Source organism: Erpetoichthys calabaricus, chromosome 17 (genome assembly GCF_900747795.2).
Source record: "Erpetoichthys calabaricus chromosome 17, fErpCal1.3, whole genome shotgun sequence".
NCBI classification, from domain to species: Eukaryota; Metazoa; Chordata; class Cladistia; order Polypteriformes; family Polypteridae; genus Erpetoichthys; species Erpetoichthys calabaricus.
In genome coordinates this window covers 94,862,648-94,889,303 of record NC_041410.2, presented here as the reverse complement: position 1 = coordinate 94,889,303, position 26,656 = coordinate 94,862,648, and the positions used below count along the sequence as shown (strand labels likewise).

General features: G+C 39.8%; 2 protein-coding genes across 2 annotated transcripts in view; one reads left to right on the top strand and one right to left on the bottom strand.

The window, feature by feature from the left end:
* rnf11a (ring finger protein 11a) overlaps positions 1–26,656 on the bottom strand; it is a 628,093-nt gene that overhangs the window by 585,179 nt on the left and 16,258 nt on the right. The window lies entirely within an intron of this gene.
* trir (telomerase RNA component interacting RNase) lies at positions 8,874–16,593 on the top strand. Its single transcript, XM_028823424.2, has 3 exons — positions 8,874–9,639; positions 12,886–12,963; positions 14,725–16,593. The coding sequence occupies exons 1-3, from the start codon at positions 9,292–9,294 to the stop codon at positions 14,830–14,832; spliced, it is 534 nt and encodes a 177-aa protein (XP_028679257.1). The 5' UTR covers positions 8,874–9,291; the 3' UTR covers positions 14,833–16,593.

Genomic DNA, 26,656 nt, shown 5'->3' with positions numbered 1-26,656 from the left:
GCAAGTACGGAAGTCTGTTCGCATGTACCAACATGAAAAATACAGGGGAGCAGAAAAGTGTTTAATAAAAAAAGTAAGGAACTCTTTGCCAGCATTTATTATTCTGGAGTAGTTTACTAATAGACATTATTTAAATTCTACAAGAATTATTTTACTAGTTGCAATTTCATTCATTTATACAACTGGTCTGGTTGTAGTTTCGAGTGGAGACACTGACATATCAGTGTGCCTTTCTGATGAAGAAAATGAAGAAAAACAATACAGTCCAAAAATGGGTGCTGAAACACTAATCAAGGTTATTATAGTTAACGTTAATTAAAACCAAAACTGAAACAGTTACTTAAAAAAATTCGTAAACTGAAATAAAATAACTAACAAAACCGAAATGAAAAACTAAAACTAAAAGAAACTATTAAGGGTGCTGAAATACTAATACTACGCATCCGTAAATTTTTATTTAAATAATAATAATAACAGAAAATATACAATAAAAATAGCTCAGATTATTTACAAAGAGAAAATAAAATACTTAAAGCTCCTGGCATAGTGTGAAATCTGAAATGTATAAGTAATAGAAAGAACATAGGTTAGATATGGTAGACTTTGTTATACAAGCGGGAAATGTGTTTGCATCAGAAAAAGTACAAAACATAAAACAGAAGAAAAAAAAAGAAACGGACAGACATATGTGGAAAAGAAAGAAAGGAAATGTAACAAATATGCAACAAAACATGGGATGAGAAAATCCTGCTACAGACAGAGAAAAAAATGGAAAACTACTCTTGTGATTTTTTAATAGTAAAGTTCATTAACTTTAAGTAAGTAATCAACTGGCATTTTTCATGAATTGCAGGGATAAACAAAATCGACTGAGTTCCTTATGAGAAGCAATGAAGGATGTCTTCATTTTCGTACATCTAGCCTTATGCAGAAAGAATTTTCAAAAAATGACTGCATTACTGCGTAATCAGAGTTTATTGTCTTTCGTAATAAGAGCAAAAATGATATTCTCTTTACAATTAACCAATACAATGGAAAAATGCATATGCAAAAAGTAGGGAAAAATGAGTTGTTTTGATTTTATTTAGCCAATGGGGTAAGCAGAGAATGTACTTATTGATACTTCTTAAAATAAGGTAAATAATCTTAAAACACACATCTTGATAATTCAAATCTTACAGTAAAAAAAACAAAATGTAATGGTTTCATATAAAAACTTTTCAATAACTCAGATTTCAGTTTTCACAGTGAAAGTAGAAGATTTTAGAAAATTTATATGCATGAAACAGATGATCTGTCATTTCAATATCTTTATCACAAACAGGTCAGGTCAGGTTGGGGAGCATGCATTGATACAGTGCGTTGCTGCACCCACCACATGACAAAACAGCTTGGGATCCTGGTTGGTAACCCACCAGGCAGACACATGGTCTGTTTTTGTTGCAGAAATATCAGGAGCGCCACACATCCCTTTTCATGACCCGCCCCCATGCTCTCCCAATTTGTCTACTGACTTCATAGGAAGAGTCATTAGAGACATGAATGTCACTGCCAAGGTAAGTAAACCTCTCAACGAGGTTGACATTCTTTCCTCAGACAGACACATTGCTGATGGCTGTGCCCAAGAGGTCATTAAAGGCCTGGATCTTGGTTTTTATCAGGACCCTGAGAATCCTCAGTGCCAGGATACAGTTGATGGTAGACTTCTTAGGCGTAAAACCACACTGCTCCAGTCGCTGGTAGGTGAGCAAGTGATCACAGATCCTATTGAGGATGACTCTAGCGAGGACCTTACCCGGCACCGAGACCAGTGTTATCCTCCTGAAGTTGCTGCAATCCAGACGATCATCCTTCCTTTTCCAGATAGGAATGACAAGGAGAACAGCCTTACCTCACTCTTTTTCAGAATAGAGCTTTCTTCAATTGTTCATGGATGTTTTTCTCTTTGGAAGCACAGGAAAAATTAAGTGACTCACTCATGTGTATTTAATATACTGTATCAGAGATTGGGATTCATTTGACAGCCTGGTAGTTTAGAGGCCAAGGTCTTAGACTCTAGGCTGGGTGGCCTCCCTCAATTTACAGCTCAGTAAAACGAATGCTGATTAAATAGATCTGAAAATCCTGTTTGTTTAAGTTACACGTTTTGTAACAACATAGGGGGGTGCAAGAAATCAGGGAATACAATTAGCCAGTTTATGATAGATAGATAGATAGATAGATAGATAGATAGATAGATAGATAGATAGATAGATAGATAGATAGATAGATAGATAGATAGATTGTTACTAAAAAAGTAGAAAATTAAAAAGAAAAAAAAAACTTCTGACTTGGCAGTTCCAGTTCCAGTGAGAAATTATGCAGGTGTACTGCTGTTAGTATGGAGGAGCCCCAGTTGCATTTCTTGACACACTAAAATTTGTTGCCTGGAAGTCCTCATGTTATCTGCACACCCAGCTGCTTTGATCCTTTGCCCACTCATACACACTGCCCAGCTCCACCTCACTCTGCTTCTCCAGTGTCAAAGCCAACACGCATGCCACATTATCTCCCCACCCCACCAGCTCTGTGAGCAGATCCAAAGCCAGCACTCTAGCCCAATGGGCTTTAGCAACTGGGGAGATGTGTAAGATGGGCTCTTGGTTTCCCCTTGGGGATTAACAAAGTATAACAAATCAAATAAACGCTCCAACCATTTTCTAAGCCATTTATCCAGAACATTGTCACTAGAGGCTGGAGTCTATCATGGCAGCATCTGGTTCAGTGCAGATACCAGTCCCAGATGGGACACCAGTCAATTACAGTGTACACTCACTCACATATTGATGACTTAATCAGGGTATGTGGCAGGAAAATCAGAATAGCTTACAAAACCAGAACATCCCAACTCCACACCAGGAATGACTAGGGCAGGGATTCAAACCAAAAATGCTGAATCCATCTAGCAGGAGTGCTAAACACAAATGTCAAGGTAAAACAGATTGAAAAAGGAGCAGAAGGGCAGAAGACCTGTTTAGACGGTCTAAGACATCTACAGCACATTCAGTGTAAAGGGAAGGGTCAACATGGAGAAATTATTTAAAGTAGAATGTGAAATTACACTTTAAACCAGAGACTGTGTTTAATGAGTTGACCACGCTGGACATTGTCCCTTCTGTTTCTATGCGTTTTGAGTGATTCCATGGGTTCTGTAACACCTGCTAAAGACATGCTTGTTAGGTTGATTGGCAACTCCAAATTGACCCAGCATGAGTAAGTGTGTCCTGCATCTTGAATACATCCTACCCACCCCATATCTCTAAAAAGAAGATAATGTTAACACTATGCTTTAAATGATTAACAAAAATGTTTGAAAAAGATGGCCAAACAATATACATGTATTTAAAAAATGAAAGTATCCTACAAAGATTTCAAGAGCATACATGCAAAATGCAGCTGTATAAATGGAGATGACCTTGCATTTGAAAACAGCTCATATGAAACAGTAAAATTGCACAATATTCTAAAGGCATGAATATGGTCTTCTGTGCTGTGGACATAAAGGTTAATGAGTCACCAAACTGCACCGGCCAAGTCATCAGGGGCAGGTCACACTGCTCCACTTTCTTCCACATAACACGACATAATATTTTCAGAACCACTTAAGCAAATTGAGGGTCACTGTATGGTTTAAATATAAATAAATGCTACCTATCACAGCAGTGTATAAATGAAATATAATATAACATAGTTATACTATAAAAAAATGGCCATGTTCGTTAATGAGTGCTTGAATTTTTCAGAATTAAAGAAAAGGATCTTGTCCATGAAAGAACACATAACAATAATGATAATAAATTTTATTTATGTAGCATCTTTCATACACTCAATGGCACTTTACAATTCAATAAAAACAATAACAAAACAATAGAAATTACATACAAGAAAATGAATAATACTCATTGAAGAGATGTGTCTTTAACAGGTGTTTGAAATGAGTAATAGATTTTTCCTTGCAAAGGCTAACAGAAAGAGCATTCCAAATTTAGGGGGCCATCACACTGAAAGCTCTACCACCCATAGTTACTAAGCTGTATTTAGGTACAATGAGTAAGTTAACGTCTTGTAAGTGAATTGGTGTTTCAGCATCCTTCACATTGAGGAAAGAATGCAGATGAGCAATGTTGTGAAGATGAAAAAAAGCTGTCCATACTATTGAGCTAGTGTGTGGTGGAAAAGTAAGGAGCTGATCAAAGGTGACACCCAAATTATGGACTGATGCTGAGGGTTCAAACAGGATCCCATCAGCGTCATGAAGGGTCAAGAGGACAGATTTGGTACCAACTAATAAGATTTCTGTTTTACCAGGATTAAGTCGTTAAAAATGATCTGTCATCCATAACTACTTATGAGCGCATGAAATCATATCAGTTTTTTTTTTTTTGATTCACCAGTACAAGAGAACCCCACATGTGATATAGCGTTTGACTTGTCTTGATTTCTAGTTATGCAACACATCAAGTAAAGTTTTTTGGGGTTTTCCCCCTATCTTTGTCCCTCTAGATAAAAACACAAACATTTTAAGGCCATCTTTGGACCATGTTTGCGCAGGAAAGGAACCCTTATGGTAAAAAGTAAAACAATTGTCTTTGGCCAAAATGATCAGAATAACAAGTTGTGCTTGTCACATCAACCAACCCCAGGGGTTCACCAGCCTAATGGGATATGAGGGGTCAAACTTCACAAAACTTTGACAAAATGGGGATTGGTTATATACATGTGGAATGCTGTTTCATGCTCTTTCAAGGTTGCTGATCATGAATATGATGATATTTTTGGCATGTGATTCTTTACTGGTGGTCCTAGCCCTCTAATGAGCCACACCCAAAAAGTTAAAAAAAATTACACATTTCAAACATAATCATGTAGGGTAACATTTAAAGTCAATTATTATAAATATGAGGTTATTTTTGAGTTTTGATCTTTTACTAGGGATCTAGCCCCCTATAGACCTCTATCAGAGGGTGAAAAATGAAAGATTTCCTAGAATCAAGAATGTTTACAGTTTAAACATAATCACACATTTTTATATTTCATAATTTGAAGCAACTCTTCTTGTTTATTATCTACAGTATGTCCATGTCATGAAATAAATCATTGCATTTCTAATGAACACTGCATCCAGCCATCCATCCATCCATTATCCTATTATATCCTAACTACAGGGTCATGGGGGTCTGCTGGAGCCAATCCCAGCCAGCACAGGGCGCAAGGCAGGAAACAAACCCCGGGCAGGGCGCCAGCCCACTGCAGGGCACACACACACACACACACACAAACCAAGCACACACTAGGGACAATTTAGGATCGCCAATGCACCTTACCTGCATGTCTTTGGACTGTGGGAGGAAATCGGAGCACCCGGAGGAAACCCACGCAGATACAGGGAGAACATGCAAACTCCACGCAGGGAGGACCTGGGAAGTGAACCCGAGTCTCCTAACTGTGCGGTAGCAGCACTACCACTGCACCACCGTGCCACCCACTGAACACTGCAGCATACACTAATTTAGACTTTATTTTAACTCTTATTATAGTTTTGCCTTTTCGATTTTAAGTCGGGTTTAGCCCCATATGCATACTGTAGGTGACTGACCCAATGTCTTTTTTTAATAGCTTCTGTGAACAAATTTGACTATTCTTTTGATCAACCCTAGAAGAAGCCATTTATTGGACCTCTGCCACTTAAATAATACAATCTGTCCTGGCAGACTAGCTTTTTAGTTCATTTCAAAAATGACATTCTGCTACATACCATACATTAACTTACCAACGCTTTGGTCAAGATTATGCTGTCTGCTAAACTCGCTCAAGGTGCTGATGGAGACTGATGGCGAGGAGTCTGCCTACAGGGAGGAGGTACGTAGACTGACAGACTGGTGTACACAGAATAACTTAATACTTATCACCAAAAAAACTAAAGAACTGATCATTGATTTCAGGGAGAAGCAGGATGACCACCAGCCACTGTATATAAACAGTCATAGAGGGGACAGTGCCTCTAGACATCTCAGAAGATCTCACATGATCAATAAACACAAAGACACTGGTTAAAAAAAGCACAATGGCAACTTGACTTCCTGAGAAATCTCTGGAAGGTTGATCTGACAGGAAAACTTTTGGTGTCTTTCTCTCTTTGTTCCTGACTCATGGGATAATTGTGTGGTATGGCAACAGCTCAGCAGCTGACGATGTCTGCAGAAGACATCCAGCATCATAAAGGACTCGTATCACTCACTGTTTGAACTTCTCCCCTCAGAGAAGAGATGATAAACAGAAGGTCCATTAGAGCACAGGCCACAAGACTAATGAACAGTCTCTACCTCAAAGCGATTACTACACTAAATTCTGTAGTGAAATCACACACCTCATAGAAATAATTGTGAAACATAACATTTATCATTATTATTTTTTTTCTTAAAAAAAACATTTGCCTATACTGACAATTGTGTGATGTGTAAGCCGTCTATGTGAGAATATCAGATGCATGCTTTTTAAAAGTATAGTTTTGAGCATCGTTTCAGGTAGTGTCTCATTGTATGTTTTATGCAATGACAATAAAGGAATTTTTTCTTATCCTATCTTATCTTTCCTTATGTTGTCTTATCTTACATGAAATCCTCCATTTGGGGCAGCTACACTAATTTATTACAAACTTCACTTTAAATTTTCTGCATTATTACCTAATGCATGAATCCCTATGGGCTACATTTCACTTTACAGGCAGTCAATTTTCTTGTCTAAAGCTATGTACAGTATTTCTTTAACATTATTAATATTGGTGAGGGAAATCCATGTGTTTTATTTTCCACTATTTATAAACTCTTCCAACCATCAAATGTTTAATCAATATCAGTTTAACAATAAGAAAGGTCAGTCCATCCATGAACAGCATGGACCACCCACCACCAAAACTAGACCTTCATTATCTGTAAGATTTGGGGCTGAAAGTGGTCCTAAGCACACATTTGGCCCATTTGTTCCAGTGTCTTGGTCGGTGAACTTCTAAAAATACTTACGCCGTCCAACTTCTTATTGGACTCCATCCTAGTGCTTTACTCAAGGCTTGCATGCCTATTTTATGTACTCCACTGTCTCTTGTATCTGGTGTTGTAGTAACCCATTGCAATGTGGCTGCTGTCATGCCAGTCCTAAAAAAGTAAAGTGTGAATCAAGACAATTTGTCTAATTATAGACCAATTTCCAACCTTCCATTTTTGGCTAAGGTACTGAAGAGAACTGTTACCTCCCAGTTAATTTCTTATATGGAAAAGCACCAGCTGTTAAAACCATGTCAATGTGGTTTCAGGGATAAACACAGTGATAACACTGCCTTGGTGAAGGTTGTCAATGATCTTGTAGTTGCTAATCATGGTAACTGTTCTATTTTAATACTCTGAGACCTTTCAGGAGCATTTTGACACAGTGTGCCATTCTGTACTCATTCAACATCTACAGACTTGTTTAGGTCTCACAGATGTACCCCCGGATTGGTTTCAATCTTCTATAGCCCCAAAATCCTCACCTCTCCCTTTCCCTGTTACACAGGGTGTTCTTTGTTCCATGTTTATCTTCTCCATCTGGGTGATATTATTAAACAGTATGGTCTGGGATTTCGCTTCTATTCAGGTGACACTCTGATCTAGGTGCCTACCTCCAATTTCCCACTAAACTCACTGGTTGAGTGCATTGGTCACAATGATTTTTGGTTGTATCACAGCTATTTAAAACTTAATGGAGAAAAGACAGAGGTGTTGTTCATAGGTACTAAGGTTCTTCTTAAATCCACTAGCAACTTTAGCATTGATATTAATAGTTGCACCATCTCCACTTCCTCAGAAGTCAGGAACTTAGGGGTTGTTTTAGATTCAAATCTAAAATCAGATCTTTTCTCACTGATCATGTTGTTGAAATATTCATTCATGCTTTTGTCACTGCTTGAGTATTGTAATTCTCTGCTCTTTGGTGCTTCAGACAAAGTTCTAATTAGATTATAACATATGCAGAATTCTTCAGCCAGAATCTGATAACACACTAAACTTTGGGAACATGTAACCACTTCACTGATTTCCTTGCACTGGCAGCCTATTAACAATTTTTTTTCTGGTAGCATATAATGCTCTACAAGGCAACAGTCCTGTCTATATTTCAAACATGCTAAAATACTCTTGCCCTGTCACAACATAAGGTCATCTGATGTTGAATTTCTTCTTGTCCCACACAATATATGCAAATCTCTGGGTGATCAAACTTTTAGTTCTGCAGTACCCAGATTATGGAACTCCCTGCCTTTATATCTAAGACAGTCTTCCTCAACTGCTGCTTTTAAAACCAATCTAAAGGTGTAGCTTTTTAAAGAAGCTTTTATGTGCTGATTGTATTTTGTAATCTTTGGCTATATAATTTATGTTTTTAATCTTGACCGTTTTATCTTTTGTATTGTTTTTTAATAATTTATGTACAGTGTCCTTAAATGTTATGAAAGGCACTTAAAGATAAAATGCATTATTATTATTAATAATAATAATTTTAAAATCCTACATAAGTCTAGCGTTATATATTTACATCATTTCTGACTCGCCTCACAGTAGAAAATCTCTATTGGCATGATTGGTTCATCGATTTGTCAGTTTCACCGTCTCACCAAGCATCCCGCCCTAAAACCGGCACGCTTGAAAATGATTGGTCAGAAAACCGAAAGACAATTGAACTTGCCGACTTTTACGAAACTGGCTCGTATCGACGCCATTTTGGCTCCGGAAGCATTCGAAACACCCTCCTTGCAGCGTGCGCAGCGTTGAAGCGTCGTGACGTCACATTAACGCTTTGAGGAATCCAGGCTGGAGCGCTGCCGGGTTTGGCGACTTGTTTGTTTTCAAGATGGCCGCCGATCAGGGGAAGGAGAGAAACTTCTAAAAAAATAATCATACAGATTAGGTTAAAAAAAGTATCACCAAGTACCGGTATTTTAACGCGTTCGAGAATTCTTTCCGATAAAGGGAGACAAGATTTTTATTTTTTAAATTGATTTCGGACTAACAAAAACAATAAAGTAGTGTTTGTACTTCGTTTGCGGCCCCGTGCAATTGTGCAGGGGGAGCAGAAAAGGGAGAATCTTCTAGAATCTGGGTCTTTAGATGAAATGCACGTCGGTTATTTCAAACAGGGAAGTAGAGTTTGATCAGGCTGTTTAAATTTATATACTATATTAATATATCGGAGTGGTTATAAGGGCTTGCGTGTTTAACGTTTATGAGCCGGTCATTGTCAAATTTTCATAGCTCAAAAATGGACTCCTCTAATAAAAACGCGAGGAAAAACTGCGACAGGAGCGACTCCAGCAGCAGCAGCAGTTCCAGTAGTAGTAGCAGCAGCAGCAGCAGCGGCCCGAGTAGCCCCGGCAGCCCCGACAGCTCCGAGCACAAAGCGCCGGGGGCCAACGTGTTCGCTAACGACGGGAGCTTCCTGGAGCTTTTTAAGAAAATGGAGGAAGAAAGAAGGAGAAGGGAGCAGCAGGAGGAGCACCAGCAGCAGCCCGGCGTCGATGGAGACGAGGCCACCCGGAGCCAGACGCCAGAGAAGAAGGGCGTGACAAGCATTGTAAGGGGGTTTGGTTTGGTTTGGTTTGCTAGTTTTCCGACAGTTTGCATAATCTGATTGATTACGGGGCGAGAAACGAGACCCGTCTGTTCGGAACCTGCCAGTCCAAACCGGGTTGGGGTGTGCTTGGTGGCACGGAGGCTATGTGGGGGGATTGGCACGTTTTGCTTAGTGGTATTTTGTGGATTTGAATCGTGAGAGAATTATGTGTGCCCCCTGCTTCTTGCCAAGGCCCATACAGATCTATGGACGTAAACATAGTTTCACGTGTCTGCTGCCATTGTTTGGCATGGCGTGGTTTACTGCAGAGAGTAGCCTCAAATGAACATGCAGGACTTGGAGTTAAGTGTTGTTTACTCGAATTCGTAAGAAGCAACAACTATCATGAAAACGTAATATGCAGTAAGTGGGATTCAAAGTTGAATGTATAAAGGAAGGTAATTTGTAAAAAATATATTAAAGTACGTTTTTCAGTTGGTTGTTACCAGTTAGACATTTTAGAATTGAGATATTTTTGAAAATTTTAAAGCCCTGTTACATAGGAGATGTGCTGAGGGCTACAGAGGTGGAAGTTATATGGTGCTTGAAAAGGTGATGACTGGCTGTCATATGTAATATTTAAGCCATGGTTACTTACCCGGCTGGGGTTCAGATGTGTCTTTTATGGCAATGTTGCTCATTTTATACTTCAGCATTGTTAATTGTTCGGTTTCCTTGTGTCAAATAATTTTTTTGCCATGTGTTTTGGGAATGGTTCTCCAATGCCCATCATGTCAAGGGACTACCTTCAGCCCACCCACAGTCCCATGCGGTTCATTGTAAATGCGCTTGTGATGTGGTAAGTTTTCTCCAGTGTTTATTCTGTGCTTTTTGTTTTTCCTGGATTGTTGTGGCTTTATGCCTTGGGTTTCATATTGGGGTCTGTGTTTGCTATTTGGATTGCCTATTTCGAAGGTACAGCCTTCTGTGCATTTTGTGCTGTTCTTAACACAATTTGTTACAGAGCATTTTTGTGAGTAATAAACCTTTTAATTTAGAAAGATTCTTGGCTGCCTTTTGTGTGAATAGGGGGGTTTTAAAGTTTGTACCCCTCTAGTGGGCATTTTGGGCATTTTTTGGGACTTTGTGCTATGAAAATGTTAAGTTCATTACATCATTGTTGCTGCCCTAACTTTTAAGAATAACCTAGAGCGTTTAATTGAAAAAATAGAAAAACATAGGTTCATTAAGTTATACACAGAAATGTCGAATTAAATATAACGGCAATTTGTGTCTGCAACATAAATGGAAGCATCCAAAACTTGTCAAGCACAAAATGGCAAATTCAAGCTTAGGAGCAGAACATTTAGCAGGACTCGTCCTCCCGCTGGTCAAAAATCATACTTTTGCAATTTTCTCACAATAGAGTTTATGGCACCATAATGTCCTTTATGACAAATTTTGGTGGTTTCCAAGTGCAGCAGCAAGTGCCTTGGTATTTGATGGCCTGTTTGGAATTAGTCGTTAATTATCTTGTTTGTCTGCTTTGTCTTCATCAGAGTCAAAGGAGAAAAGGCTATTTTGTAAAACTTAAAATGCAGTATAACAAAATTGCCAAATTTTGACTAAATGTTATCTGACAAAATGACATGTTCATATATATGCACAGTATGCTACGCAAGATATGATGTCAAGGCACATGTCCTCAGTCACCATGCTGAATTTAATTCAGTCATGTGGTAAATTTGTTTTAGTGATGCATTGTTATGTTTTCATTAACATGTACACAAGAAATTGTAAAGTAATGTAATTTAACTCCCAGAGTTTCTACTTTAAAGTGTCATAAAGTAGGTAGAACATCCACCCGCTCCAGTACTGTTAAGAATCTGTAAGATTTTTTGCCTGATAGATTCTGATTTGTCCAGAGACTTTTTTTAACCAGGTCGAAGTCATATCCATTCTTTTCTGAAACTGCTATGTCCAGTACTAGATTATGGAGAGAGAATTTTTTCCAGAAAGGGCGCTAGTTGCAAGTTTGATATTTCATTTGTAAAGTAGATTAAGAAAGATGGACTAAAAATGAAATAAGAGGTTAACAGGCTAGTCATTTAGAGTTGTACAGAACAACATTCAGCATTTAAATGCATGCTCACTACCACGTTAGTAATTTATGTGCTTAGTAGCTTAATAGTATGATTGATAGTATTTTTCACTTTCTCAAACTTCCTTTGTGTTATCAGTATCAAATCATATATATTTTAAGAAAAGATCAAAGGATTTTCTAATCGCTAATGGAACTGTGGTGGTCACAGCTGCAGGGAATAAAGGTGGTAATCATTGTGTAAAATCTTGGCTTTGCTTGTAGTTGCTATTCACCATGTGAAGCTATCCTATCCAAGTCCCTGTTGCACTTTACTGTAGGTTGCTACATTTTATTTTTTTTTAACTTCACAACTAACAATCTGTCTAATACAGTGACAGAAAAAGGAAAGTAGATTGAAAGGCACGCTGTGTGCTAGTGTCCCACCTGCTACAGTATTGATAGAACAAACCTTAGGTGTTCAGCCATTCCTCTCAGCAGTGGCTACTTCCTGTTTGAGGCCGATTCTTCAGTACAGTATGCACATCTGTCAATATAATTTTCTTTGTATGTGTATTTTTGGGAGCGATGGGCTTTCAGCAAGCAAGTACCCATAGCTGCCTACCCTCTTTATCCTATTTGCATGTTAAAACTGTTATTTGGGACACCTTGAAGTACAGGTAGGACAGTAATTGATTTACATTTGTTGGTATATCCCTCATTGATTACTTTGATTTTTATTTTGGATTTTTTAAAACTGTGGTATACATGTATTATCAATTTTATCTTCAAGGCACTCTATAATAATCTATAGGTATACATATGGAAAATCTTGATGAAGACTAAGGGGTCCTTAATGTGTTTGGATGTGTACAACTGGGTTTTTAACAAGCTTTTGATATTAGCTATAATCAGATTTTTTTATGGCGTATAGTAAATTTGTGAATGCAGTGATCTTTCTGTGACTATTTTGAAACTGGGTAACCACATAGCCTCCTTCCACTGCAACCCCCAGACCCTGACATTAACTTTCCTCCTTCATTGTTTGCTTGTACTGGAAAGAAACTGCTGCATAAGAAAATAACTGTCTAATGATAGGTTCCCTGTTCCATTGTGTAGTGGTCAACATTGCCAGTGCAACTGAAAGGGTTCGAATAACGGTTGCAGTCTTCTGTCCCTTAACCCAGGTGGGCAAGCGGAGAGGTGGAGCCAAACTAGCCCTCAAGACAGGGATGGTTGCCAAGAAGCAAAAGTTGGAGACAGAGGTACTTGGACATTTTTATTCAGTGTGTATGTTCAATGTGCTGGCCTAATTTTTACGTTTTGTGGAGCAGGGCTGCAGTTTAGAGCTTCAGAATTTTGTGAGTTCAGTTAAATTAGAATTATCTTAACAGTGTTTCAAATAGTAATACATTATGTAACAGCCACTTGAAAATAGAAGGGAAACATAACTAATCCAGGGCATTGTAATAAAGTGTGTTGCTTATGTAAAGGTGCTGAAAGTATTGATTATATGGTACAATGTAAGGGCAATACAGGAGTATGCAAATAATGGCTTGTGGTTGAATTACTAAAATAAAGTTCAGCCTTATAATAGAAGCCAGCTAAACACTAATACACATTTTAGTTATTTTGCCAGTATTCTTTTAAAAATCATTAAAGAAATAGTCCTCCCCAATTTTTTTTTATGTATTACTTTTCTCGTATAGTTTGTCATGGTGGCCGGGAAGAATCTTTATTCTCGTGATTTAATGCAAAATGGAGAGATTAAAAGCTTGATATAATACAAGGCAATAGTGACAGTGCTATACAAGTGTAAATGACGTGAAAAATGGAAAAAAGAAAAAAAAATCTCATTACTTGTGTTGTGCTATCTGCATATCAGTTATACAGTTGAATGCTCAAAATGGGCAACATGTATGCTTTTTTGCTGAAATAGTCTTAAGTGTATACTTCCTGAACAGTTGGCACACATCATAATCCGGATACTAAAGCCTTATTCATTGGGCAAGAGTCTCTTCATTTCAAAAAGTCATTCCCATGAGGTGTGTTAGCTTCTTGTTTGTGATATGTGCTGATTAGTTATTTTTTTTAAATGGACATGTTTTCACATCATTTGCCATTATACACATTTGTCTCTATTGGCTTCTATATCATCAACTTTTTTCTCTCTATTCTGCATGAAAACATGAAATTAAAATTTCTCTTGGCCGCAATATGAAAGAGGTAAGTAACATATAAAAGTTTAAAAAAAAAAAAAAAAATGGGTGGAGTGATCCTTTAAGTGTTACCTAACAATCCCAAACATTTTTTAGTCCAATACTTAATGTGTCTAGTTGTAAGGCTCATTTTAATTTACTTACCGCTTTTCAATAGAAAAGGGTGTTCATTATAGATTAGATACGCAAGGTAGAAATGATTTTGGTAAATAGTACAGCACCATTAGCATATGTAGAAAATAGGTAAAGATGATTCCTGTGATTAAAAAAAATAGGAAGGAAGGTTGGTTGACATTTACCGTTTCAGTTGTCACAACCAAAACATTGTTTCCCTTTTTTTAAAAAAAAAAAAAAAATAATATAAGGAAATAAGGAGTCAGTTAAGAGAGTAACTACTTTCATTATGGTGTTTTGGTATTTGGACTTGAAGAGATGATGAATGAAATTGTAAAAAAACCTATTGTGGAGACTGGTTGATTTGGTATATCTTGAAGCCACAGAGTAACATTGTTTGGGTCATCTAAACTCTTTATGGAGCCAGCCTTTTAACTGTAATAAAAGTAACTGCCATCACTACCTATCTCACTTGACACACTACATTCTGCCTTTAGTTTGCAGCATGAAGCATTGTCCTCTCAGTAGGTGAATTCATTTCAGTTCCTGAAACCACTTATTTCATTATTGACATTGTGACTTCTCTTATGCTTTTTGCTTGTTTGGAATATTTAATAAATTCATAGGAAATGAAATGTTAAAAAAAGTCTGAATAACAAGTTTCATGTTTGTCCAATTTCCTTTTCTTTTTAGGGTGACGCAGCTAAGGGAGATGCTTGGGCCAAATACATGGCAGAGGTGAAAAAATACAAAGCACATCAGTGTGGTGATGATGATAAAACCAGGCCACTTGTTAAATAAGACTTGATCTATTTGCTCCATTTGCTTGTATTCATACTGGACAGAACAGCTTGAATATGCCAGTTGGCAAGTTGCATCAGGGTGAATTTGGCAGTGGAGTAGGGAAGATTTGACTCAAGTTTTTTTTTTTTTTCTTTTTTTTCCCCTCTTCCTCTTGTGCTTATCATAGTATTATGGTTTTTACCGCCAGTCTCTTCTGCTTTCTTGGAGAGGAGGGTTTAAATGCAAGTGTCTTCCCCTGCCTCCCATTTCTGTACCCAAGCCTGTCATATAGCTAGTAAACTGCATCTGCCTTGTTTTCTTGTTTTCTTGTTTTGCCTGGTACTTGGTTTGTGAAAGTATACAGTGCTCTGCTGCTCCAACATAAATGTGGTAAATTGGACCATTCTGCTTGTCATTTGTGCAGCAGGCTGAAAGTTTAGAAAGGAGTAAAATTGAATTGCTGAGCAATTAATAAGCAGTGGGGCACTCAGACAAATGAAGCTTGCTGGTGTTAACTGGAGGCAAGCATTGTACGACTTGGATGAGTGTGTTTCATATCTTTTCCTTTAGAAAGAAATCACATATGTTAAACTCCTTCTAGGAAGATGATGATTATTGCATATGACCTGGAAAAGTAAGATTGAAGCCAAGGATATCTGGGACCTGGAAGTTTAAAAGGAGATATCCTTGTTTTGTTATTGATGGAATACAAATCTCTCCATTCCAACCCTCTCCAAGACAAAACTAAAAATCTAGGTGGGTCTCATTTTTGCAGAAATCTATAACTGAAGAAATATCCTTGTTAGCATTGGTAAGCTTCAAAGAGAAACAGTGTTAAGGTGTTGTTTCTTCTGAAATTCACAACCTAGACAGGGTATCTAAAATGGAAGGCAATGGAACAAGAAAGACAAATCTTAGTTTACATCTAAAGCTTGGGAGAATTGTGCATTTTTGATATTTCCAATTTCATGTTCTTTATGGCTCCAGCAGACCCCCGTGACCCTGTGTTAGGATATAGCGGGTTGGAAAATGACTGACTGACTATTCTTTATGGTCACAGATGTAATGCTTATCCAAAGATAACTGTTTCCTTGTATCACCTTAGCTTAAGTGCCTGGTGGGATGAGGTAGATTTTTTCCCCCATCATTAGAGGCTGTTTAGGAGAAGGTGGGTGTGAATGGAGAAGGTAACCTGATGATCAGATAGGAATTTTTTAAATTTAAAAAGTGAGATGCTAAACATGAAAGAGGTTATGTTCCTGAAGATGTGAAGTAGCACAAATGACAGCTCCATTTAATCTTACCTTTGCTGTTTGATGGTAACATCAATCCATACGTGGATGGCCTTCCTAGTCAGGGGAGGAACAATTAAAAATATCAATTCAGTCTCAATATCCTTCTGATTTTCACATGATGTTGGAGTATTTTATGCATGCCATCATTACTGAGGACTCTGCCTTGCCAACCACACCTGTGCTAACACCGTGATGAATACTAAAAGGCTGCTCCTGTGGTGACAGACCTGAACAGAGATGCTGCTCTGCTCTTCTGTCTTGATGCACCTACAGGAATGAGGTGCAGATGTGGAAGATCATGATGCTTATACATTCCTCCTGGAGGAAATCTGTAATTAATGCACCCTTTATACTTTGAAGCAAATTTCATTTGCGTACTGTTAATATTTGGATTCTAATTTTACCTGTAAAGTGAAGTAAGTGGGAGTTATAATTGTTTTTTTTGACTATTCTTATGCTACCGATAATTAAATATATGAATTTATCTTTTGTGATTTGTTGCTGGTAACCATTATGTTGAAGTGTACATTGTAGGAGGCTGATAATAACTGTATAATAGGGACATTCAACTAATAGGCCATACATGCTGTTGAGAGATTGGCATTAGAATTATATTAGAAACTGAAAATGTTTGGCTACTAAATAGTACGACTTTTGTCTTGTGTTTCAATTTTATTAACTCACTTAATCCTATTTTAGATTCATTGAAAGCGGGAGTATTCCAGCCAGCTATGAACTATCGGTAAGATTGGCACTATGTAACCCAGACTGTGAATGAGGTAGAGGCATTTTACTTATTACTTTGCTGATATCTTTATCTGAGGCAACTTATAACATCTGAAATACACTTGGTTACATTTTTTACCCAATTAGACCACAGGCAAGCAGACTAGCTCATGGTCAGTAGTGGGATTTGAACCCACAGACTCGGGGTTTGACATCTGAAGCCCCTAACCACTACGCCTCACTGTACCTACATGCAAATGTTTTCAGGTTTATGTGTGGCACTCTTTTTAACATTTGCAAGGCTGTCATGTGCATTTAACTATGCTGACAGGCATTATTCTAAAAGATTGTGGCTTAATGGTCCCTGAAGTGAGGGTTTCCTATAAATGTCAAAACTTTTTTACACTAACACCAGGTTTTGCCTCTAGATTGCAGTCATTACCTGTTTGGTACCTGTTTTGCAGTTTCCAGCTGTTACAGCATTCCAAGTGCATCGGTTTTAATGCTCCATTTCCAGGTCTTGGGTAAACACTGTATCACTGTTTTGGTCCTCACACACAGAAGAGAGGCTTGGCTGTCTGTCGTTTTGTGTTCTATGTACCACAATAGCATTGGGTGAGGGGAGGGGGCGCGTGGTTAGGGTAAGACTGTGGCTAAACTTGCTGTACCTGTTAACCCTTCATACACCACTGGCTCCATCAGGCAGCACGTTCTTGACTATCACAAAAAGGGAGTGGAAAGTCAGCACGAAGTTGGTAAAAAAGATGATTATCAGTCATGATAACATGGTCCCACAGCAAGATCAGCAACAGTAGTCGACAAGTCTGACATACCCCATACACCTACAAGCTGTGTGATGTGACATTGATGTAATCAGTGACTAAGGTATTGAATGTTGAAGTGGCTAGCTTGTATCAGGTAGTTCTCAAGTTATAAATTGATTGGAGTGAAGATAAGGCAGCCCTGCTGCTCTGTTGTATCCAGAAGTGGCCAAGCACCTACATCCATCATGTTTTAAATTTTCCAGGCTGGTTAAATCGATTACAGGGTGCTTAGATCACAGAACCTATCCCAGCTGTTTTGGGCACAAGGCAGTCACTTTCACAGGATGGGATGCCAGTCCACTGGTACTGGGCAGATGTGAGGAAAATATGCAAACTTCATGTGGCATAACTCGGCTCTGTGGAGCTGGCAGCAACACCAGAGGCTGTCATTCCATTAAAAAAAAAAAACAATAAACTTATTTGACTACATTGAGGTTTTCCTTCTTGCTGTTTGAATTATTCCAGGTTTATCAGAGTGCCATGTATTCTTGGATGTTCATGCCAAAACCGCTTTCACCGATTGTTAAAGCAAAAAAAAAAAAAAGCATGAGCTGTCTGGCCTGTGTGGAGGTCTGTGGTGGGCACCCATGGTTGTGTTAAAGGCCATCTCCCGTTTCTGGGTTTCCATTGCATTGCTTAGTGTGGGGTTCTCCCATGGCAAGTTTTCATTGTCACCAGTTGTAGCGATGGCTGGACCCCACATGACATGTGAAACTCGTGCCCTGCTTGCCTCCACCTAATCTATGAATTGGAATCAACAAGATACTGGGCATAGCTGTGGGGCATTTTTGGGAAGTGTTGGTCAATATGGCTGTACTATCTGCCCAGTAGGCTTGTTAGCATTATTTGTTGATTCTTTTTGCAGTACCCCAATTTTAAAAGCAGGCGCAGCTGAAGAGGTGTCTTTGTCTGAGAGATGGAATATGCCACTGGGCAGTCAATGTCTGAAACGGAGTTGAAAGGACAAACGAACTTGCTTCCATTCGTCAAAACTTAAGATGATGTTCAAAAAGAATTACAACCAACGTTCCTAGCTAGGAACTGCAGTCTGCTTTGGCCAGAGTTCATAATCAAGGTGGTGCCAAATACGCCTTATTAAATGTAAAGAAGACCAATGCCATGTTGAATGTATTCCCTAATACATATGCTTGGTTACCCCAGGACCCTGCTTGCCTTGTTCCACACTGATGTGCTTGGTATTTATGAAACCCAAACATTTATGCAAGAATTGGCAGGAAAAATTTTGTTCATTAAGCACTAAAATTGTAAAGGGGCCGATTGTTAGGCAGGTGGGTAGATGCCACTGAATTGTGTGTTGTGTACATCTAACAAGGGGCTTTGAATACAGCAGAGCTGTGGGGTCCTGGTGGTTTTTCACACACAACAGTGTGAGGAGTGCATTAACGGTGAGTGGTCATCATGCAATCGGATGCAGTCCATCACTGAAAGAGGATTAACAGAATGCCCCAACTCCTTGTACCCTGGCATGGATGCAATTTGGGGCCAATAGCTGGACTGACATCCATTCTTGCTAGTAAAGGACAACAGTGTCACAGGACACTGGAGATCTGGGTAAAAAACAAAATTAGTATGACGATTAGTATTAGTGCTGTTTCTGCCTTCGGTCCAAAAAGGTCATCGGCAATAGTGAAGGTGAAGAGTAGATCCTGGGGTCTATGGTGGTGTAAGATTCCTTAATATAAAATGAGTGACCTCATTCAGGTGGCTGTCTTCCTGGTAGCATTTCACTCATCTTTTTCACTGGGTTGACACTCCATGCCCCAAGACCAAGAAATTCTCTGAACTGTTGAGGAACACAACAGCAAAATCGGTTTAAAGCTGCCATCCCTATGGTTGTCAGGTCTCAAATCCCACAGAACATCTGTGGATATAAGCCATTCAGAATGGAGGCAACATGCTAGTGTCAACTTGAACCAGCAGCATCCCTGTATTGAATTTTTGAACTCCTCTCAGTGTCTGTGTGCTTGGAGGGTAAATGACAAAAGCATTTTGCTACTCAATAAATGGAGTTTGGTGGTATCCTTTACACCTGGCGTTAACGTTTGTTTGTGTCAGGAACTTTCACAGGGCTATGTCCCCCTTCTCAGCTGTTCATCTTCCTTATGGCAGTTGCTTTGCTTCATCCTGGGGAGTACAAAACAGCCTTCTGTGCCACTCTACCAAAGGAGCTCCGGTTTAGCGCAGCTGCCAAGCAAAGTTGTCTTGTAACGAAAAGGTCTCACAATTGTGCTTTTCACTGCTGCCGTGTTAGGGAGGACAAGTGGCCGAGAGAGGGAGTCTCCCCGAGTACAAATAGCGTGCAGACATGTGAGGGGAGGAGCTGTGACAGAGACACGGGTTCAAATGAAAATGCCTCCTCACTGCTAGACACTTGATTGGCTGATGGAGTTTTTACTTTAGAATAACTTCAGCACTACTGGATAAACTCCAGCCAGAAACCTGATTGGCTGATGGAGGATAACTGGATAAGTTCTAGTTAAACATTCAATTGGCTGACTAAGCTGTCCTTTAGGATTCCTTGATATGTTCAGTTAAAATCTGATTGGCCGATTGAACTCTCCTTCAGCACAACTAGATAAACTCAAGACTAGACACCCTATTGGTCAAGGGAGTTCACCTTTAACATGACTCAATAAGCTCCAGCTAGATACAGATTGGCCGATGGAGTTCTCCTTCAGCACAACTGGATAAAATCTGGCTAGAAATCCGATTGGCCAACAGAATTCTCCTTTAGCTCAACCATAAGATTTGGTTTACTGATTATGAGTCCCCAGGTCCATGGCTGTTCGCTCTGTTTGACCCTGAGCAATTTCTTGTCGGTGAAACCTCTACAAGGAGCATATCCCTCTGGCAGTGTGCCCAAGGTAGGAGTTGAACTCTGGATGGGATGCCAGACCAACTCAAATGGAACCTCTTTAGTCTCAAGCAGAGAGGGCTGTGTGGGGATTTCAACATCCTCAGAGACCTCAATAAGGTTGATCCAGCAGAATTCTGTCAATGAAAGAGTGAATGTGATATTTGGAGACACCTAGTGAAGACTAAGGAAAGCACATTGAAGACTGAAACCAGGAATTCCTGTACATCTTCACACAAAGGGTCATGGGAATCTGAAACAAATCGAGGTGACGTGGAATGAGAAGTGGAAATCTTGACAAGTTCTAAAGTATCTGGAAGTTTAGCTGCCCGGATCAGCTTGATGGGCTGAATGGTTTTCTCTTGTTTGGCAAAGTTATGGTGTACTTATGTGATTAGCTTTGGAACAAGAGGACGACACACAGACTTCACACAGTTAGTGACCGGGCCACAACTCAACACAGTGCTCTGGATGTGGGAGGCAGAAGCACAAACTGCTGTCCCACCATGGCTCACCCATTCAACGAGGTAGATGTCTCAACCACGACCCCTCAAGGCTGGGGTTCAGCCTCCTTTATTGTATTATCTTTATTTATTTTTTGTTTTGTTTGTGTTAGTATTTGTTTGTTAAATGCATAATTGTTAGTCTTTGTTGTAGTCTATGTACAGTATGTACGCCCGTTACATTCCTTGTGTTTTGTGAGTGGTTCCCCATGATGTATGGTGACACAGCAAGGTCCCACCCCCAGTCCTACAGAGGTGGAGAGTATCCCACAATCCCTTGCAGTTCGTTGTGTATGCCCTCCGGAGTTGGTGACTTCCTCAGTCTTTGATGTGCTTAGTGCTTTTTGTGATTTTTCTGGATTTTTGACGTCCTGCTGTGTTTTTTTGACTATGCCATTGGATTCTGTGTTGGGACTTTATTTGCTGTCAGATTGCCTTTGTCACTGGTGACTCCTTTAGTGCTCTACTGCTCTTTTGTTTCGTTACAGAGCATTTTATTTTATGAAGATCATGTGGTTGCCCTTATATCTAGCTGGGGTTTGATGGCCAGTCCCCCTCTAGTGGGCATTTTTGGAAGTGCTTTCGGGACTTGTGTTCTGTGGGATGCCAAGTTATAACAGGCTACGCCCAAATAAATAAAATGGATGAAGTCGTCCGAGTTGAAAAACAACGCCACAGTCACGCTGAAAACCGTCAGCTACTTTGTGCTAAAATAAAAATTAAAGGAGAGCAAATGTAAAAACAAAGCAGTCTTCAGAAAAGAAAGAATCAGACAAAGTCCGGTCCAGCCACACCGACGAGCGTCCCTGACCCTTAAAGAGGTTTACGTTACAGTCCAGACTGCGGGCCACCGCCTCCCGGATGGGATGTCCTACCAATTTACAAGTTGGGAATTTTCCGTAACATTCAAAGAAACGTACAAAACCGCGATTCTGTGATGATGAAAGCAGAGCGCAGCCATTTAAAAATCCTGTCTGGCAACTGAAAGTGGCAAAACGACAGATAATCATCCACAGGAGGTCAGCCCAGTGAACCCATGGAGATGACTTCTGATTGTGGGGCATTTTTAAAAGACAAAGATGTTTTGTTCTTTTGTGCTGGTAATGTGGACCATAAAAGTTGGTATATGCTTATTTATTATTTAGAGAAAGTTGACCCGTGTACAGAGTCCAGTGACATTCTCACCTCCGTGTGCGCAACAACATGTTACCGTAAGTCATGAGTTTTAACTACCTGACCTTGAAACTTCTGAGATAACACATCATGACAAGCACTCTAGCATAAAAAATGTATATACTGTATATAAATACATTTTATATTTACACATATACATTATATATAATATATATATATTGTGGTGGGCAGCCGGATCTCTTGCCTGACCGGGACGTCCAGTGTGTGGAAGGACCGAGGCAGAGAGTATTTTTAGGACAGTTTCTCTCCCGGGCCGACGGAGGCCAGTCCCCCATGGTTTCCAGCAGGGCCACAGGTCACGGGCATGGACCTTTCCAGGGCCTTATTAGGCAGCACTTCTGCCACACACCTGGAAGTGTGGCCAGAAGAAGCTCTTTGGGCACCTGGAGTCCTTCTGGGTGCCCTATAAAAAGGGGCTAGTCCCACCATTTGATGGCCAGAGTCGGGAGGAAGAGGACAAAGCCTGAGGAGGAGTAGAGGGAGACGGACTGGTGGCAAGAAGGGACTGTGCATTAGTATTGGTGCTGGTGATTGTGCACTTAAAGCTGTAAATAAACAGGGTGTTGTGTTGAACTTGTGTTCTGCCTGTGTGTGTCTGGGTTAGGGCGGCTGTACGCCCCCTGGTGGCCTCACAGTGTATATGTGTGTGTGTATATATATATATATATATATATATATATAGTGACAAAGGCGCTATATCAACATTTATATAGCACATTTTCATACAAATAATGTAGCTCAAAGTGCTTTCAATGCCTGACCCAACACGGGAGGCACAATTATTAAACAAATAACTTTTCTTTCTTTCTTTGCCTGCGGGCAACGCCTTCCCCATTCCCACAGGCACAACACCGTCCCACAAACACGGCACAAAAGCACAACTCGTTTTCCTTCTTTGTCTCCTGACTCCGGCTCCCTTGCCAGGTTTCCGGCAGTCCTTTCTATAGTCCTCGAACCGGACGCGCTGCTGTTCTTCCTCCCACGTGACTTGCCAGCACTTCCGGGTCAGATGGAGAATTCCCAACTCTTTAAATCAGCCCAGAAGTACTGTGGGGCTTCCGTCCTCATGACTCCCAAGCACTTCCGGGCTGCAAGGGAAGCATGACTCCCCTCAGGTCCTTTCACAGCTCTCCCCCAGGGCGGCACCCAACAGGGCTGAGAAACCGGACTCCAAGTCCCAGGATGCCCTGCTGGAATCTGGGGCACTGCTACGCTCCAGGGGAGCTGCCATCTAGTGTTTTGGAACAGGCGGTGTCCTGAAAAAGCTGCCTTTCCTCATCCTTCCATTTCAGGGGCGTCCCGGCCAGGATAAGGTGCCGGCCGTCCCCCACAATATGTATATATATTTGCTAGTATTTGTGTATGTATATGAAACACCAACTGCTCTTTGCTTTTAAGACGGGTTAAATAATCAACTTTTGTATTTGATCCATAGATTGTCCACACGCCTGATCCCTCTCAGCCTTTGCTTGGCATCACTCATTGAGCCGCCTGCTCTTACAATCATATTGTTTGGCGTTGGGGGGGTGAATGCACTGTTGCTGGTTGCTACCTCACTGGCCTGACTTTGTGGCTTTAGACCACTTGACTCAGGGCTTTGGTTTCCCGATGTGCACGTCGATTTCTTGTTATTTTTCACTCATCCATTGTCAGGATCACAGCTGTAACCCTTGTGCGTGTGGCCTGAGTGTGTGCCTCAAAGCTGCTACCCCACCACTGATTCTGGCATATAACGTCAGACAACAGAAAAGAATGATAAGACCACGTTTCTTATTTGTACGCCCTTGTTTAGTATTTTAATCATTTTTGATTTTTTTTCACCTTTCTTGTACACATTTTGAGTATTTTAACCTTTTTCCTCTTAACCCTCGCAACCAGACAGACACTTTTGTCATTTTATTAAGTTGGCTAAGCTGATTTCTGTCCGTCCAGCAGTTACTCTCTGATGGACGTATTTAGCGTTAGTGTTTACATTCCAACAGATGGTGCACTGCATTCTGTAATTCATCCACCTGAATAAAAGCACAGGTGTCTGTGTGTCCATCCACTTGTTATGTTTCCGTCATTACAAACGATGGCACATCACAAACACTTTTAATAATAAAATGCATTGTATTTTTCATTCCAACAGATGGTGCATCTAAAAAACACTATCACTGCTTTTACAAATCCCACACCAAATGGTATATAACATACACATTGCATGGTGCACTGCAAACGTTAACGCTTAGGTCTATACTGACTATTTTTCTTAGATGGGTAGCACAGCTGGTGTAGTAATAAAATGCATTGTATGTTTCATTTCAACAGATGGCACATCACAAAACATTAGCACTGCTCTTATGAATCCCATACCAAACGGCATATGACAGACATGTAGCAACTGCACAGGCACAGAGATTCACAGATAACAGTGCTTTCATTATGACGTATGTTGATATATAGAAGGCACCGGACGAAAAATAAAACTGAAATGGGATTTCAAAGCGTTATAAACACAAGAAGCAACAAAAAATAATTTTTCATGACATATTTATTTATAATTTGTCATTACTGAATTTATTGTCACATTTCACAATGCGTTTCATTTATTTGCGTATTTATTTCACTTTGTGTGCAGTTCTCCTTCAAACACATCTGTGAAGACGCCGGCAGCGTTGAAGAATTCAGACGCGTTCTGCAGCCTTACAGACGACATCAGCACTCATTTAAACGGGGACATCCATTAGGCAGAAAAAAAATCGGGGAAATAAAATTCCAGTCGCAGAACTCGAGGCACCAAAACGAGTAGCGTAGGTGGTACGAAAAGGTGGGGCGGTAAACACGCCTAGTCCCGTTTTCAGAATAAACAAGAATTTACACAAAAAGTGTGAACGCAATACATTCCTTACCCTTTTACTATTTTCAATACAATCAAAGTCAAAAAATGACAGATTTCTGCTTTTATTCGCATTCCATTTTCTGCCTGCTACAGTTGTTGTCCAATCGGCTGATCAGCAAGGTAAAATGAGGAGAGCACATTTCGGACAAAATTAGATAAGCAAATTAATAAATGTACCGTGAAATGTGACAACAATTACATAACAGCATGAAATCTGCGTATAAATCATTAAATATGCACGCAATATATGTTTTGTTGTTTATTTCTTTCTGTATTTATTTCAGTAACGCCGCACACCTGAAATAAACCCTGAAATGAAAACTGTCACTTTCACTTGTCAACGTTGAGAGGGCGGGCTCTAGCGAGTACTGTATTTTGATTGGTGAATTGCCGATAGAGCGGACAGAAACTCGGCCATCAAGTGCCACGTTTACAGCAGACGCTGCAGATGCCGACTACTAACCACGAATTTCAAAGTTTCTTAAAATAAAGTCCGGGAATTCTGAGCAACTTTTCTTGCACTCGTATACGACGTTTATAGCCACAACTTTGAGACAGGGGGCTCTTACAAGTCAAGAAAACCGGCTATGTCAGCTCTGCGGGTTGATTCACCAATCAAAACACAGAACTCACTTAGAGCTCGCAATTCAAGCAAAGCGCATACGTCTGCTCTGCGGGTTGATTCACCAATCAAAACACAGAACTCACTTAGAGCCCGCAATTCAAGCAAAGCGCATACGTCTGCTCTGCGAGTTGATTCACCAATCAAAACACAGAACTCGCTTAGAGCCCGCAATTCAAGCAAAGCGCATACGTCTGCTCTGTGAGTTGATTCACCAATCAAAACACAGAACTCACTTAGAGCCCGCAATTCAAGCAAAGCGCATACGTCTGCTCTGCGGGTTGATTCACCAATCAAAACACAGAACTCGCTTAGCGCCCACCATTCAAGCAAAGCGCATACGTCTACTCTGCGGAAGATTTGCCAATCAAAACACAGATAATTCACCAATCAAAACACTGAACTCGCTATAGAGCCTGCCCACTAAGCTTTGACCTATGACGATGTCAGTTTTCATTGCAGTGCACATTTCACGTTTCGTGCGACATCACTGAAAGGAAGAAATAACCAAATAAATACATTAAGAACAATCAATAAAGCTGTATTTTGTGACATTATTCTTTATACTCGCGTTTGTTGTTATAATTTACTTATTGTCACAATTAGCAGTACTTTTATAAATTATCATATTTTAATTTGAGCATGGGAAAGGCGCTTTATAAATAAAACGAATTATTATTAAAATTGTCCGAAACACTCCTCCATAATAACACGTGTAACAGTGCTTACTATGAAAGGCACTATACAAAATTATGTTTGGCTATCTTTAAGGAGTCATTTGAAGAATTAAAAAAAAAACAAAACCTGGGCCAACAAGATTTGTAAAGCGCGATCACGGCCACTCAACTCGCTATCGATTTAAAGTCTTGCCATGTAATAATAATTTAAATGGACTTGTTCGGCTAGTCTCGACTTGCGGCTT

What these genes read in the sequence shown, in the direction of transcription:
- trir (XM_028823424.2), top strand. Translation starts at nt 9,292, where the DNA reads ATGAGCCGGTCATTGTCAAATTTTCATAGCTCAAAAATGGACTCCTCT. An exon ending in AGAAGGGCGTGACAAGCATT is followed by an intron (nt 9,640 to 12,885) that starts GTAAGGGGGTTT and finishes CCCTTAACCCAG; the next exon opens with GTGGGCAAGCGGAGAGGTGG. An exon ending in AGCAAAAGTTGGAGACAGAG is followed by an intron (nt 12,964 to 14,724) that starts GTACTTGGACAT and finishes TTTTCTTTTTAG; the next exon opens with GGTGACGCAGCTAAGGGAGA.